This window comes from Rhinatrema bivittatum, chromosome 2 (assembly GCF_901001135.1).
Source record: "Rhinatrema bivittatum chromosome 2, aRhiBiv1.1, whole genome shotgun sequence".
Taxonomy (NCBI): Eukaryota; Metazoa; Chordata; class Amphibia; order Gymnophiona; family Rhinatrematidae; genus Rhinatrema; species Rhinatrema bivittatum.
The window spans coordinates 210,372,237-210,389,471 of record NC_042616.1 but is presented as its reverse complement, the minus strand read 5'-3'; the positions used below and the strand labels follow the sequence as shown (position 1 = coordinate 210,389,471).

General features: G+C 43.3%; 1 protein-coding gene across 1 annotated transcript; it reads right to left on the bottom strand.

The window, feature by feature from the left end:
- Positions 1-412: 412 nt before the first annotated feature.
- MALSU1 (mitochondrial assembly of ribosomal large subunit 1) lies at positions 413-15,578 on the bottom strand. Its single transcript, XM_029589080.1, has 4 exons — positions 15,119-15,578; positions 10,201-10,379; positions 888-969; positions 413-629 (listed from the first exon to the last, which is right to left on the bottom strand). The coding sequence occupies exons 1-4, from the start codon at positions 15,405-15,407 to the stop codon at positions 472-474; spliced, it is 708 nt and encodes a 235-aa protein (XP_029444940.1). The 5' UTR covers positions 15,408-15,578; the 3' UTR covers positions 413-471.
- Positions 15,579-17,235: the final 1,657 nt, after the last annotated feature.

Sequence of the window (17,235 nt, the reverse complement as noted above, 5' to 3'; positions counted from 1 at the left end):
TCCTTCCTCCACATGGGTAGCAATACACACATTTAGAAATTGTGCACCAGCAATGGAAACAAACAGGTGTAAAGCTAACACTGTAAGCTACACGTTATTTTCCACAGCAAAAGCCACCAAAGAGCAGATGCAAATGGACACAAAGACCAGTTTCATGGTGAAAGCATGTACATACTTTCTTTAAAAACTGAGGCAAAGTATGGAAATAAGCAGTGGCTCTTATCCCACTATGGAGAGTTTGAAAGTTAGCCCCAAGATGTAGAAGACTCCCTCTCCATCAATCCACAGGCTTTCAACTAAGAGAAGGAAAGCTGCCTTGGCCACTCTATAGATTATAGCCTCCTCCTGCACAACACTGTTTCTCATTCTGTGTTCTTGGGCTTCATCCAACACCATTCTTATTGCTAAAGAATGCAAATACAGCAGTGATTTATTTACTTTAATAATAAAAAAAAAAAAGAATGTTTTTTGTCATAGTGCTGTGTTATCCACACCATATATGAAATCTGCAGGTAGAGGCTTTGGCAGGAGCTGGGTCAATTGGTCATCATAGGAACGCAAAGTCCATAATTTCTCCAGTTCATAAAGTTCCCGTGTTTCAGGCAGCATGAAATGGACCACCATGTTTCCTATGGCAGAAAAAAAGGAGAACCTCAGACAAAGTTATGCTGCTTTTCAAAGGTCCTTGCCCCAAAGCTTAACTTCTCATTATCTTTATTTTATTCTTCCTTGTGCCTTCAGCCAAAGATGCAAGACACAGATTATTGTTAATAAATTAAGTTGATATACCAGCACGGTAGTTAACGTAGTATCAGAGAGACAAACAGTTCCATCCCAATGTAAAAAGCTCATGGGGACTTATGCTGCGAGAGGCAAATGATATTTACCAAAATCCAGGCACTGCCAGTCCTCGGCCTCTTTGCCTTCTATCCGACTATGGGGTTCATATATTTTCTTCATGTGCTTATACTAAAAGAGAATTAAAAAAAAATCAATGTTAAAATAGCCGTTCTGAATAGCAGAAGGTGGCAAGCGCTAGGCCGGAACCCAAGTCAGTGAAGTTGGTCATAAGGAGAACATGAAAACTGAACTACAGCTCTCCAGGCTGCAAAGGGTTGGGGGCCTCACGAGCTGCTCCTCCTGAACCTGCCCCTACCATGCTCGCTTGTTTTGAAAAAATGAGCTCTTTGATTTTCCAATCAAATACAAGATCCAGTGTACAATAAAAATGCTCATTTTTATGCCTACAAGCTTTATTATGGATTCTGGTCCCACCACCACCTCATCAAGTTACATGTATGCACTTATCCAGTTTGTATACACAGACAAGTAGCACCACATCAGTTAGATGAACAAAGCCTAGCAGGAAAAAGCCATTCTGAAGAAAAATGACCCAAGCAGGAGTCCTAGCTCGAGCACTATCAGTAACCTTAGACAAACTACTTTATCTTCGAGGCACAGACGAGAACTGAAGCGTCTACAAAGCATTCTAAAAACGGATGAGGCTATGTAATATAACACCACACAAAATTAGCCTATAATGCAGAGTTCTAATAGCCTGGAGAAAATGAGAAGTTGTTATCACTTTTATTGACATTCTAGTACCTGAGCTTTCAAGCTCACATGGGTCTCTTCTTTAGATATCTAAAAAAAAGGGACCTGTGCTTTCTTGAAAGTTTGCATACAACATTTTTTGGGTGGTCTAATTTAAAGAGCACCTTACCACCACCAAACAGCGTGCACTATCCCTAGCTGGACCTTCCCTATGGAACTCTATCCCCACACACCTACGCCTTGAGACCTGCTCCAAAAAATTCAGACAAAATCTCAAGACCTGGCTCTTTACTCGAGCCTCCACATGAACCCCCCAGCTTGTCACTCCTTTCCCCCTCACCCCCCGTCCTTCCCCCTGCCCCCCCAATCTCACTACCGATCCCCCCCCCTCCCCTCGCCCCCCAAGCATACTACTGATCTCCCCCCTTCCTAACTCCCTTCCCTAATTTTTATTGTAAATAATTCTCCTGTATATAACGTCTCATTGCGTATATCTAACCATTCTATTACGCTTATCAATTTGTACAGTATTACCTTTGTTTTCCCCCCTCTACCCAGTTCTCCTATCAGTTTCATTGTAAAGCCCTGTTGGCCACTTTATTTAACATGGAAACCGATGTGATGTTTTCCTAACGAATGTCGGTATACAAAAATTTTAAATAAAGTATTCAGCTCTACTGACCACGTGCAGACGTTCCCACACAGATGTTGCATCATAAGCCTCCTCAATCTATATCAGAGCTAGTTCTAGCTATGTAACAGATGCTCCAGGGAAGCAGGTGGGTAGTCCATGACTAATTCATCCTGTTATCCATGGAAAACACCATTTACAGTAAGCAAGCTTGCTTTTTCCATAGATAAGCAAGCTGAATTAGCCATTAAATGTTAGGGATTCCAAGCTGAATGCTACAGTGAACCATTTACTTAGTAAGCAACCTGGCCTCCATCATGGAGAAGAGGCTACAGCAAGAATGGATTTCACAAAACCGCTTGTGCCAACATACTGTCAGTCTTTGAAAGGTTATCAAGACAGTGGAATGTAAAAAGTATGAATTGTAGATCAAGTTGCAGCTTTGCAAATATCCTTGATGGGTACGTCTCGAAGATAAGCAACAGAAGCAATAATGGCTTTCATTTGGTGAGCCCTCACAGTCTGGGACTTACAATCCTGCTAAGGAGTACTGCAGCAGTGGTGAATGCACTCAGCCAGCCTATTTAGATAAATTATGCTTAGCGACTGCTAATCCTAGCCTGTTGAGGTCATACGAGACAAAAAGTTGGGAAGTTTTAAGATGTGGCTGGGTTTGATTCTTATAATACACTAAAGGTCCTTTTTTTAGTCCAGAGTATATAGGGCAGTGATGGAGAACTCCAGCCCTCGAGTGCCACAAACAGGCCAGGTTTTCAGGATATCCACAATGAATATGCATGAGATAGATTTGCATACTATGGAGGCACTGCATGCAAATTTCTCATGCATATTCACTGTGGATATCCTGAAAACCTGGCATGTTGGTGACACTCGAGGACTGGAGTTCGCCATCACTGATATAGGGCTTTATTGACTTCATGCCCATGGGGCCGATAATAAAAGGTAGGCAACATGATAGATTGATCGATATGGAAAGCTGAGACAACCTTTAGTCCAAATTTTGGGTGGTAACTGAGAACTGCACTGTTGTGGAAGAATTTCATGTACGCACGATTAGTGGACGAGAACTTGAAGTTCGTTGACTCTTCTAGCTGAAGTCACTGCAATAAGGAACACCATCTTTCCTGTCAAGCACTTTAGAAAAGCTGACTCCACTGGCTCAAAGGGAGGCTTCGTTAATTGGCAAAGAACCACATTCAGTTCCTATGGAACAGGTGTGCTTTTGGTTTTTTTTTTTGTTTTTGTTTTTTTTTAACTGGGGGTTGACATGCCATAGACCTTTCATGAAACAAGATATCAGTGGATAAGTAGAGGTAAGTTTGCCATCCAGTTGAGTATAGTAAACCACTATAGTGCTGAAATGCACCTGCACCGAAGAGGTGGTAAGACCTGAGTGAGAAAGGAGCAAGAATTTCAGCAGGTGCTTAAGTTTGCACTAAAATGGGTACAAAGCATTTTGTTGGCACCATTTGGAGTACCTATTTCATCTGAAAGCATAATAATTTCTTCTAGATGAAGGCTCTTTCAATGAGATTAGCATGTCCACAATCGCTGTAGGTAAGTGGAGATCCACAGTTACTGAGCGCTCAACATCCCAAGCTGTGAAGTTGAGGGCTGAAAGGTTGGGGTGATACAATGTCCCATCTCTTTAAATTAACAATGCAGGGTCTGTTCCTAGATATATGGGAGGATTACTGGAAAGTTGTACAAAATATGCATACAAGATCTGTCTGGGCCACACCAGGGCTATGAGGATTAGCCAAGCACAGTCCTAAAGAACCTTTTGCACTGTTCTGGCGATAAGCAGTAAGGGTGTACATTGAGCTTTGACCCCAGCTGAGGAGGAAAGCGTCCTGAGAGTCTGTGATCATGTGGCAGAAATGAGCAAAATTGATTTAGTTTTGTGTTCTGTTATGATGCAACTAGGTCTGCTGATGATAGAGTTCAAAGGCCACTAATTGCTGTAGCGGCCACTTGTGTGGTTGAAAACATCTGCTGAGTCGATCTGTCAGCATGTTGGAGATAACCCTGAAGATAGTTGGCCAGTGGAAAAGCTTGATTTCTTTTTGCCCAGTTCCAGATTTTTAGGGATTCCTGGCAGAGGCATCATGATCCCATTCCTCCTTGACAACTTGGTCGGCTGTTTGTACCAGGTGTTCTTTCCCTAAAAAGAGATGTGGGAACACAGATAGAGCATGTGATTTCTCTCAACTCCAGCAGACTGATTTGACAGCAGCTCTCCTGAAGAGACTAGATGCCCTGTGTTCGAATGGGCCTCGTGTGTACTCCCCATCCTTTGGTTGAGGCATCAATATCACTTGATATGAAAGTGAGGCTCCTTCCTGGAGTATTTGGAGGCACAGTCACCACTCCAACTCCCATGTGACTGTCACTGTTATTTGCACTGGGGATAAAAGCAATTGAGTTAGTTTATAACACTGGGTATGTAGACTCTACTGAAGGTAGTGGATATGAAGGTGGGTCAGCGGAAGCACATGGATGGCTGCTGCTATATTACAGAGGATCATGAGGAGCCTTCTGGCTGTCAAGCAAGGAGAGGACAGCAGCTTGCAGCTGAGCTAAATCATGATGTTCGCTTGGTTGAGAGGCAGGAATGCTCTTTCCTGAAGCAAGTCTAGCCCTGATGAACTTGAGTCTCTGAGTGGGCCCCAGACTTGACTTCTTGAAGATGACCAGAATATCTAAGTAATGCAAAAGTCATATCATTGTGCACAGAGAGTGGACCACTTCTCATGATTCTGGTGTGATGAGCCACTCGTCCAGGCATGGTAAGACATGTATTCCCTGATGATGCAAATGAGCTGTCACTACTGCAAAGTATTTCGTAAAAACCCTCAGGGCTGACGACAGACCAAATGGGAGTACTTTGTAGTGTTAATGGGAGGTAGCACCAATGGAAAGGGTGGATGGGTATCTAGGTTTATACATCCTTTAGATCCAGGGCACATATCCATTCGTCTTTCTGTATACAAGGGAGAACAGTGCTGAGGGAGTTTGTTTTGAATTTCTCTAAGTATATATTTATTCAGATGTCTTAAAATCCAGAATGGGTCCCCCCTCCCCTCCCGTTTTCTTGGGAATAAGGAAATATCAGGAATGACAAACCCTGCGCATGTTGAGATACTGAGGTTGGCTCTATTGCTTGTTGTTGAAGAAGGGACTGGACTTCCAGATGAAGCTGCAGCAGATAAGACAGATCTGGATGAAGAGCTGAACAATGTGGAAGGGATGGTGGCCATGAGAAACGCCACCAGTACTACGATTTGGAGGACCCAGGGTTCCTTGGTGATCTAATGCCACTCCTCCATGAAATGTTGCATTCTTCCCCCTATTAGGAAAGCAGAGAATGGATTGTTCGGAGGGATAAAAAATAGGCCCTTTCTGTGGTTTTCAGTTGATGGCATTCTCTTTGTAAAGGCCTGGCTGGAAGTGGATGTTGATGCTGGACCAGAAGGGGCAGCAGATGGAAATGTGGTAAAGACTGTTAGGGCCACCTGCAGAAATAGATAGAAGTGTCATCTCGATGTGGAAAGCTGTTTAGGAGCCGTAAAGTGAATGCACTGCCAACTATCTCCTGGAGCTTTTTGCTGAAAAGTGTGTCCCCCAAACAGGGGAGGACTGCCCCTCCTCATGGAAATCCTCACATGCCATGCCATGCTTCTAGGTCCAATGAAGGCTGAAGAGGTACATGAAATAGAATAAAATGATTCTTAGACTGATTGGAGAATGTAGTGGATGCTCTCTTCTGTAGCCAGGAGTGGTCGAGGATAGTAATTGTCCTGATCAGTAGCAGGTTTCTGAATGCAGTAGTGAACATACTGAACCATGTAGAACTGGTGGATATATACGTGAGTAGAAAGAATTGCACTTTGAAAAACTCTTGCTAAAGTTATCTAGAAGTGGATCTGTGTATTCTTCACCTTTTTCATAGTAGAATCGACCACTATAGGCTGAGGCAGTTAGATGACACCAAAGATCGGTGACAGCTGGACAATATTTGAGGGCCAGCTTTCTAACCAGATGAATGCCCAAAATGGGAGTTTCCTACATTCTCATCTGTAGAATACTGAAGATGTTGTGAACTGGAAGGACTAGTGGTTCAGGTACAGTATCCAATATCTGAAGAAGGCCAACGAGCTCAGAATGAGGGTCTGTGACTTTCCAGATTTGGACACCCAGCACTGTATCCATCTTTTCCACATACTTAATAGGTAAGATCCTCTGAGAGCGAGATGTGATCCAGAGAGTATGTCAGTTGAGTTTTCATCTAAGTCTAAACACACTGGCTCACTTACCCAGGACTCCAATAATGAACTGGGAGGGGCTGCTGGCTGACTCCAAGGAGGATTGGTCTGGTCTATCACCTCTGACCTACTGGATTCCACTCTGATAGACAATGAAGAACTCCTAATCAAGGGTTCTGATGAGTTCACCCTATAGGCGAAATCTGGACTCTGATCAGTTGTATCACTGTAGTGATAGTGGAAAGGAGAGGCTGCAATATTCCTTCGCTTACAAAAATAAAGAAACTCTTCACCAAATTTGCAATTTGGTTGAGCAACTGGCATGTCCTCTGGCCTGGCATAAGTGGTGGGACATCTTCTCCTAAGATCACGATAGGCTCCTGTATTAGAATGAGAAGTCTGTTAGGAGGTCAGCAGTACTATAGAGGATGCCATTTAAACCCTTTCTGCAGTTTCCAGGCAATGTCCTTCTATAATTAGTATAGGTGAGGTGAGGGCCCTGTTTATTGGAGAGGGCAGAGGCAACCTGACCCCTTCCTGCAGACCTAGGATGGCTGTGTAGAGCTCTGTTCGCAAAGCAGCTTGATAAAGTGAAGCCTGAGGTGGATGTGGCAGTAGCTTCCACCCCCACATAAGAATTTTTTTGTGAAGAAACAAGGGATATATTATTTTTGAGGTAACAATTTAAAACAAAAAGAACATAACACTTAATTCCCCTTAGACCACAATTTAGAAGTGGGGTGAAAGCTTTATTAATAGCAGGACAATTTCTTCTGGTATTCCCAACACATCAATAAAAGTATTTCTTTAAAGTGGCTCTGCCCAAAATTCTAGATAATTTAGGAAAACTCAAGAACTAAAAGTTCAGGTGTCTAGAAAAGTTCTCAAATTGTTCTAGCTTCCTATGAACCAAAACAAAATTAACTTTGTAAATATCTTGAACCTACCTGACCATCAAGTTCACCTTATCCTACAACTCCTGAGATTTTTGAGACTGAACTTTACACAGGTCAGAGACAGTTTACCAGACAACATATATCAGCAGCACAATTAGAAATGGCACAAACAACTCGAGCCAATACTGATCACAGGGTTTCCAAAGGAACCTCCGAGATTCTCAGAGAGTCCAGAGGCTTAACAAGAAGCAATCTCCGAATTCTGCCCTGGCATGGAACATTGCCATGCAGCTGCTCCTCCTCTCCTCCAATGCTGATGGACTCTAGCTGCAGTGTGTCTCCCTAAGCAGCGGCCATGTCTGATCTAGCATCATGCACACAGGTGCTCCCGGCTGCCTCGGAGGCTGGTGCTTGGGGGGGGGGGGGGGCTCAATGAAACATCCAGTCTAATGCCCCCCTCCTGTGCCCTTAACAGAATCCACTCCCCCCCTCCAAATTCGACAAGCAGCTCACTATGGAGGTCAAGGTGAGTTGTTCCGGCAATAAAGGCGGGGATTCAGGAGGGAATTGTCTCTGTCTTTCCTTTTGGGAGGCACAGTAGTGAAATAGCTTGAAGAAAAAAAAAAAAAAAAAGTCAGAGAAACACACAGGGAGCTCAACATGCCACCATCTTAGCTCCATCTCGTGTAAGTAGCTTTGATGGGGGTAATATAATTAGATGGGTCTCTGGAGATGCGTATCAAGGAATCCAGTGCAGGATGACGATATTGTGTCAGGTGCATCGGAGCTGTATCTTACATTCTTGTACTGTATGTCATGGGATCATGTGATAGAGAATCTTGTGCACTGCATGACTGAAGAGTGGAGGCATCTCTGTGCATCGAGGCTGCTCACTTCAGTAGCTTTGGCTTGCTGTGTGTTGAGCACACAGATACTGCTTGCACCAATGGCACCAGTGCACCCTGCTTAGAGTGTTTGGCTTCTTCGACACAGGCTGCGATGGCTCCAGTAATGGATACCATGTTGTGTATCATGAAGGAAAGCTGGTCAAGTTTGACTCTAACTTCAACCTCCGCTGATGGGGGAGTTTGAGGAGCTCCTGCTCAACTCTTTTTCCAGCGAGGTAAGTTACATTGCACTGCGGGATGAAGACATAATCTTGCCACAGATACAATTTTTAAATCCACTCACCATAGACAACTGCTTTTTCTGGAAAGTAGGGGCATGATTTTGGTGCAACTAAAAAACAGCAAAAGTGCTGTTGTGGGGCTGCAAAGGTAGCAAAGCAACTAAAAAAGAATTTGTGAAGCAAACACACCAAAAGAAGAGACATTTTATGAAAAATAAGAGTATATACGTTCATGCTTCAACTCGGACAAAAAAAATGACTGAGAAGGGCTACAAGGCAACGCCCGCCCATGTTCAGTTGAGCTAAAAGCACTACCAGCCTGGAGATACAAGGTCTGTTTGGTACCACCAGATGATGATATCCACATGTAATGGCTAATTCAGGCAGCTTAGTGCAGAAAATTCTAATCTATTTCTCTAAGAAAAACAGGGCTACATCTCCATGCATGCAGTGGGCTAAACCATTGATTGGCTCAGCTTGGACCCCTGACATGGAGAAAATGGTTACTTAAAAGTACCTTTACTAGAATTCGACAACTTCTGCTCAGTTCTACAGTCTCTCATATTTTCTTTTTAGATTACTGCAATGCTCTGCTTTTAGGCCTCCCACAATACGTCCCCTTCAGGTGCTGCAGAACTCGGCAGCCAGAGTTCTGACCGATAGTAAAAAAACGAGAACCCATTACCCCGATATTGATAAATCTACAATGGCTCCCTATTACAGAGAATTTGGTACAAAAAAACTTGTTGTATCCTGCACAAAGCAATCCACGGACAGAAAACTGACTGGTTGAATTTCTCCATCCATTTACATACCCCGCAAAGATCTTTGAGATCTGCAAACAAAGGACTACTGCACATCCCTACACTAAACACAGCACATCTGTCTCAGGTCCGAGAGAGAGCTATTTCAATTGCAGGACCGAGTCTTTGAAACACCTTGCCTGTAGACTTAAGACTAGAAACAGAGATAAGAAAATTGAAGAAAGACCTGAAAACATGGCTCTTTGAGCAGGCCTACTCAGATGATCTTACGGAAGGACATTAGTATCAAGCGTCCAGAAAATTGATTTTCTTTTATCCTGACACAAATATTTTCTTTTTAGCTAACATTATCTTGTTTATAAGATTAGTAATGTATGATTTTTATAATGTTCTGTGATGTATATTTCTGATCTATATTATTGATGTAATTTGTTTTTCTTTGTAAACCGTTGTGATGTAAACACGAACGATGGTATATAAAATATCTTTTAAATAAATAAATACAGGGACAACTGCATCTTCAAAACTTGTTACAAACTGCACCTTCATGGTGGTGCAATACAGACAGCTAGAGGGTGCTGATACACACGCTGAATGCATAAACACTTGAATCAATCTCATTCTGGTACTGGTATGTGCACTGAACGATTATATTGTATTATATTTACTAAGAATGTTACCAAAGTAATTTAGAACTGTAAAAGTACATTTTTATTTTAAATTTACCATGCCTCTCTGTAATAAAGTAGAGGCAAATTCACTTCATTTCTATGGTAAGGGGCACTGGGGTAGAAGCCAGAACAGAAGTGACTTATGTTGCTGGGTGAAAGGGGAAAATATTCTTCAGTAAACAGTTTAATAAAATGAATGCTCACAGAACAGTTAAAATAGGACTTCTCTTGTTCCTGCGGTGAGAGATTAAAGCCATAAGAGATCTTACCATTTTCAGCACATACTGTACCATGGCGTTTAGGTGTCGTGTAGAAGATGCAGTCACAATTACAAAATAATCTGTGTATTTCATTTCTGGAGGCACACAAATAACACAAATGTCTTGGGCATTTTCTTGCCTCAGCAGAGCAACAAGAACATCGATGTTGAAGCTGGAAAGGACAGGCTCTGAAACACACACACAAATATTTGCATCATTTCAAACGTAGATTTAAAATTCGTCCAGGTCTTCAGACTCAAATCTATTTATCTACATAACAAAAGCCAGTCGTGCTCTCATAAAAGGAATCTCCCGCTGACCAATCAGTTTTTAAACTGGTTGCCAAGCAACCAGGTCACCACACTGCCAGCCAGTGGCTCATATCCCCAGTTTTCTTTCCCTTTCAGTTGCTGGAAAGAGCCCCCCCTACACATAGACAGGGGAACTGACGTTAGGGGGAAGAGGGCTCCTGAGGTTAAGAGAGGGAACAGAGGATGAAATGTGTGTGTGAAAGGAGAGGGACTAACCCAGTCCAAGCTAAGGGAGCAGTAGAGCTTATGAATGAAGGGTGGTTCAAACAGGGAAGGGGAGAAAACAAATAAATAGGCACACAATCACCACCCACACCACGTCATATACAATGCAAAAAAAAAAAAAAGAGTGCCTTTGGAAATTCTGTATAGTATAAGGAATACACATTTCCTGTCTCAAGAGAGATGAGGTCCGTGTGCATAATAAATTGTGAAATGTTTAAATTCACAAATCTTGACATTAATGATAGTCATTCTTTTAGTACCTGGATGTGCAGAACTGGCCAACCCCCTTTGTCTCTGGCCACAGATGCTCTTAACCATATATCATCAGCAATGGCCCAACATTGCATGTGTTGGCTCATCACATTGGGCCTTTGATGGCGTCAGGCTGGTTTCAATTTCAGCGCAGAAGGGGGAACCAGCCAAAAGGAAAGTTTCATAAATAGGAGGGGGATCCTCAGGGCTGGCTGGGGAGTGTGCTACAATTTTGGGGCAACAGTCTGACCACCCATCCCAGCATACCCTGACTGGAGATCAGAAAGAGAGCCCCCACCTCCCATCCTTGACTGGAGCTCAGAGAGAAGTGGTGCAGGCTAGGGCTACATTTGTGGCCCTTTAGAAAAAGGTTTGCCCATCCCTGTTCTAGTAGAACATTCATCTAAATAAAATTAGTATGGAAGGCAAACGTCATCAAAATTAAAAGATCAAATATTAAAGAAAACTGTAATCTTGCACTACTATGCAATTTTTAGACGTACAGACACCCAGTAAGACATATCAGTTAAAAATATAATGAAGTCATTTTCCCCCACTCTTTAAGCAGCCAGCAAAAGAATCACAAATTACCTCAATTGCTAGACTTTACTTGTCTATATTTGTTATGTCATCACAAATGACTTGTATTCATGGGATTATTTATATTGCTACCCAGTGATTGTACTGAAAAACTGCACTCGAAGGTTTACTTATGTGTGCCTTAACATAGAACGTAATCTTTGCTGTGATCGATTACAACCTCATGAAAAGCAGATAGGCAGCTGCACTGTTGCCTTTTTACATTAGGGATGCTACAGGTGGAAAGCTGTGCATAATGGAAGATCTGACTTTCCTGTGAGAGAGAACTCTCTGTTTTTACACAGCAGCTCTCAGCTAAGCCTGCAGATCTTTGTTGCCTCTGTCTCACCAAGACATCTCAGAAAGCGCTGCTTTTTCACCTGATTCAGCTGGGTATTCAAAAGCATCAAATCCAACTGTGACAGTTCAGAGATTTTGTTCCAGTTATTCTGGTAAATTCTTAAACCAGAATTTACCTATGTGTGGTGAGCACAGAATAATGACATCACAGGCACAATCTTAACCAACTGGGATCTCATTTCATGTCAGGTAATTTGTGACACTATTCCCAATATCACAAGAAAAGAGAAGCATAGGGAGTACACAGCATATAAATAATGCAGCAATATAGTTTCATTATTTTGATATACCACATTTCCTGAACAAATTCAAGCGGTTTCCAATAAAAATACATTCATAAGAGCATTAAAGAAGACAAGAAAAAAAAAAATTAAAGCAAGAACAGTTGGGTACTTCAATCTCTTAAGGAATGACCCAGGTATCGTTATTAAAGCTGCTGCCCTTGTAATACTAGATAATTTTTTCTTATGTAAAAGATTTTACAACTGTCTGATGTTTTTATTCTCCTCTACTGAAAGATCCTACCATTGTCATCAATGGTAGGATCTTTACTACTCTAAACCAATTAAGCCTGACACTTCACTTTCAATGCATATCCAGCATTGTTCTCTGCTTCAACAGCAGGGAGAAATGTGGAAAACAGGATTTACATTCAGACAACATCCAACAAGGCATTGATCTGTGCAGTCTGGGTAAACAAGCATCGGGGTAACTTGCTTGATGTGGCAGTTACTGCCCTTAACCATTAAGCTTCACCTTTGATGCAACTCCAACATTATTCTCTGCATCAATGACAGGGGATGGCAGGAAATTTGAATCAAACAGTTACCAACAAGGGCCCTGAACTTGGTGGTCGGTGAAACAGATAAGTATGGGAAAATAAGTGTGGGAGCTTGCTGAGCAGACTGGATGGGCCGATTGGTATTTTTCTGCCGTCATTTCTATGTTTCTGAGTGCTTTCATTTTGTGCACAAAGGGTATATTACAGTTAAAAAAACCCCCAAAAAAACCCTTTAACAGTTGATCACCCTATGATCTCGTCATATATACTTTACCAAAAATCCATCCAACTCTACATCAGCTCTCCCCTCCCTGACCTATAATTTCAACTAAGTGTTCATAAGAACATAAGAAATTGCCATACTGGGTCAGACCAAGGGTCCATCAAGCCCAGCATCCTGTTTCCAACAGAGGCCAAACCAGGCCACAAGAACCAGGCAATTACCCAAACACTAAGAGGATCCCATGCTACTGATGCAATTAAGAGCAGTGGCTATTCCCTAAATTTGATTAATAGCCATTAATGGACTTCTCCAAGATCTTGTCCAAACATTTTTTGAACCCAGCTACACTAACTGCACTAACCACATCCTCTGGCAACAAATTCCAGGGCTTTATTGTGCGTTGAGTGAAAAAGAATTTTCTCCGATTAGTCTTAAATGTGCTACTTGTTAACTTCATGGAATGCCCCCTAGTCCTTCTATTATTCGAAAGTGTAAATAACCAATTCACATCTACTCATTCAAGACCTCTCATGATCTTAAAGACCTCTATCATATCCCCCCCTCAGCCGTCTCTTCTCCAAGCTGAACAGCCCTAACCTCTTCAGTCTTTCCTCATAGGGGAGCTGTTCCATCCCCTTTATCATTTTGGTTGCCCTTCTCCATCGCAACTATATATTTTTTGAGATGCGGCAACGAGAACTGTAAACAGTATTCCATGTGCGGTCTCACCATGGAGCGATATAGAGGCATTATGACATTTTCCGTTTTATTAACCATTCCCTTCCTAATAATTCCTAACATTCTGTTTGCTTTTTTGACTGCTGCAGCACACTGAGCCTGGGGTCACAAAATGAAACTCCGGGGGGGGGGAGGGAGACGGACACAGACTATGACAACAACCAAAACCAACATCAGGAAATATGTCTTCACAGATAGGTTGGTAGGTTGGTAGATATAAAAAAGTCAAAGAATTCAAAGGGGCATGGGATAAACACTGTGGATCCCTAAAGCCTATAGAACAGAAATGAAGAAAAGCATGCATGGGGGTAATTTGCTGCTGCAGCAGTTACTACCCTTAAGCAGAAGGCATAGAAATAAGCCTTGATACTTTTAATGCAACTGCAACATTGCTCTCAGCTTTTTACGGCAAGGGGGAAAGGGGCCTGCTTCTACAGCCGAGTCCATAAGCAAAGCACATCAAGTAGCACTGTCTGAATTTTCAAGAAGGCTCATCAATCAGTAAAAAATGTTGCTAGCAGTAATTTTTTTTATGAGTTACCTAATCTAAGGCTTGGGGATAACTGCATGGAGTAACAGTTACTACTCTTAAGAGAAACATAGGGGTGACCTGCAAGAAGCGGCAGTTACTACCATAAAAAGCTTGCTGGGGAGACTGAATAGATCATTTCTGCAGTCATTACTACATTACTATGAATTCATTGTGGACAATACATTGAAATCTTCAGCTCAGAGTGCAACAGTAGTCAAAAATACTCCATCTCAAAAAAAGATATAATGGAACTAGAAAAAGTACAAAATAAGATCAACAAAAAATTATAACAAAGATGGCACAGCTCCCTTATTAAGAAAGGCTAAATGGATTAGGACTCCAGCTTGGAGAAGAGGTGACAGAGGAGGATATATAATTTTTTAAAATGTGGACTAGGGTCAAGCAGGTAACTAGGGCACAGCTATTTACCCTTTCAAACAGTACTAAGACTAGGGAAAACTAAATGAAATTAATGGGTACATTTAGAACAAACTGGAGAAAGTATTTTGTCAGCCAATGCACATTTGTTGCAGGATGCTGTCAAGGCAACTAGCATAGCGGGATTTAAATGGGTTTGGACAAGTTCCTGGAGGAAACGACCACAAACAACTGCAAGCCGATTTGGGGCCAGCCACATCTTATCCCGGTTAGCGAACAACAAGGAATGGATCTGACACATACTGTCAGGTGACCCGGTGTGGCTACTCTCGGAGACAGGATGCTGGGCCAGATGGCCCACTGGTCTGACCTTGCATGGCACTTCTTACGTGCTATATTAGGCAATCATTGTCTGTGGTTTCAGGATATGTTCTTAATCTAAAAAGTGGGAAAAAATATGCAGTACTGATGTCCCAGAGAACAATGGGGACTTCTCTCCGCCACTTAGTTGCAGGCCGGGGCCACTCTCCTCTCCCACCCCCCCTTACCTGTGCGCGCCCAGCCGGGCTCAGGCTCCTCTCCCGTGGGAGCGGGGGCAGGCTGCACGGCACCGCTCAGCTCGGAGCTGGAACCCTCACACCCGCCAGCGAGCGTCGCCCGACTCGGGCTGAGCTGGAAACCGTAACCCACCCCGCGGCGGGCGGGAGGTCGGAACCGCCCAGAGGTAGCAGCGAGAAGGGACCCTCCCGGAAGAGCTCGCGACCGCGCGGCCAGCGAGAGCGCGGTCCTCAGCCAGCAGCTCGCCATGCCACAAGCCTCCAGCAGCTCCGCCGCCATTGGCGGAACTTGACGAGCCAATCCCCGTGGACGCTTCGTGCTCGCAGAAGGGACGTTCACGCTCCCCGGCGTTCTCTTACACGTGACTATAATTCCGCCAGGAGGTGGGGGTCGGCTCGAAATGTGCTCTCCTCTCCAACTTCGGCTTGTGTGTTCTATCCTCGTAATCCTGCCTCCATTTCCTCCCTCTTTCACATACCCAGTCCCTTTTCACCAGCTCCTCTTCTTCACGGACTTCCAGTTACGATAGGGCCGCTGAGCACCTTAGAACTTGCAGGCATCACACTGAATTTCTGTACTGGAAGTTGCTGGGGGGCGGTATGAAAGGCAGCGGCACAGTTGCAGACATTGTAGTGGTGGCCTGACAGCCCCCATCAAAATTTGACATGTGAGGCTGTTGTCTAGGCTGCCTGTGCCTAATCCGGGCCTTCTTAAATCCTCCACGCCCATTCAGTCCCTGAGTCTCTGCGCCGTCCCAATCCCTAAATCCCCACTCTTCCCTCTACCCAATCTCCTTGTTCCCTTTTAAAGCCAATCCCCAAGTCATTGTTCTCTCCCCATTCCCAAATCTCCACCCAATCCTCCTCCCCTCCCTCAGAGCTTCAGTTCTCTCTTCCTCCTGCCTTCCAAAACCTTTCTTCCTCCTCCATTGTCTAGCACTGAGTGGTCAACAGGTGGTTAACTTGCTTCTCCTACTATCCGCACCCTGTCCTGCCATGTGATTTAAGTCACAACCATTAGCAGTTTGAAATGTGTGATGCTCCATAAATCTACAGAGCACTATGCAGTTCAAACAGCTGATCTGTGAACCTCATAGGAAGGAGAGGTGCTAGCAGGAGGAAAAGTGGGATAGAAGTACCAAGCCATCAGAACATAAGATGTGCCAAACTGGGTCAGACCGAGGGTCCATGAAGCCCAGCATCCTGTGTCCAACAGTGGCCAATCCAAGTCACAAGTTTTGGTTTTGTTAGGAACGGGGGAACCTTTTGGGGAAGGGGGAGTCTCTTCCGAAGGGATGGGCTGCACCTTAACCAGGATGGAACCAGACTGCTGGCGCTAACCTTTAAAAAGGAGATAGAGCAGCTTTTAAACTAGAACAAAGGGGAAAGCCGACAGTCGCTCAGCAGCGACTGTCGGCTTTCCAACAGTGAGGTTCCAATAATTAGAAAAGTAGTCCAAGTGCCTGTAACTAAAAACTCACCTGAGCTAAAAAATTCTAACATCCCTATCAATTAAAAAGCAGAATGAAAATACAAACAAAAAACAAACTTTGAAATGTTTGTATGCTAATGCCAGAAGTCTAAGAAGTAAGATGGGAGAATTAGAATGTATAGCAGTAAATGATGACATAGACTTAATTGGCATCTCAGAGACATGGTGGAAAGAGGATAACCAATGGGACAGTGCTATACCGGGGTACAAAATATATCGCAATGACAGAGAGGAGCACTCAGGAGGAGGTGTGGCGCTCTATGTCCGGGATGGCATAGAGTCCAAAAGGATAAACATCCTGCATGAGACTAAATACAAAATTGAATCTTTATGGGTAGAAATCCCTTGTGTGTCGGGGAAGACTATAGTGATAGGGGTTTACTACCGTCCACCTGGTCAAGATGGTGAGACGGACAGTGAAATGCTAAGAGAAATTAGGGAAGCTAACCAAATTGGTAGTGCGGTAATAATGGGAGACTTCAATTACCCCAATATAGACTGGGTAAATGTATCATCGGGTCACGCTAGAGAGATAACATTCCTGGATGGAATAAATGATAGCTTTATGGAGCAATTGGTTCAGGAACCGATGAGAGAGGGAGCATTTTTAGATCTA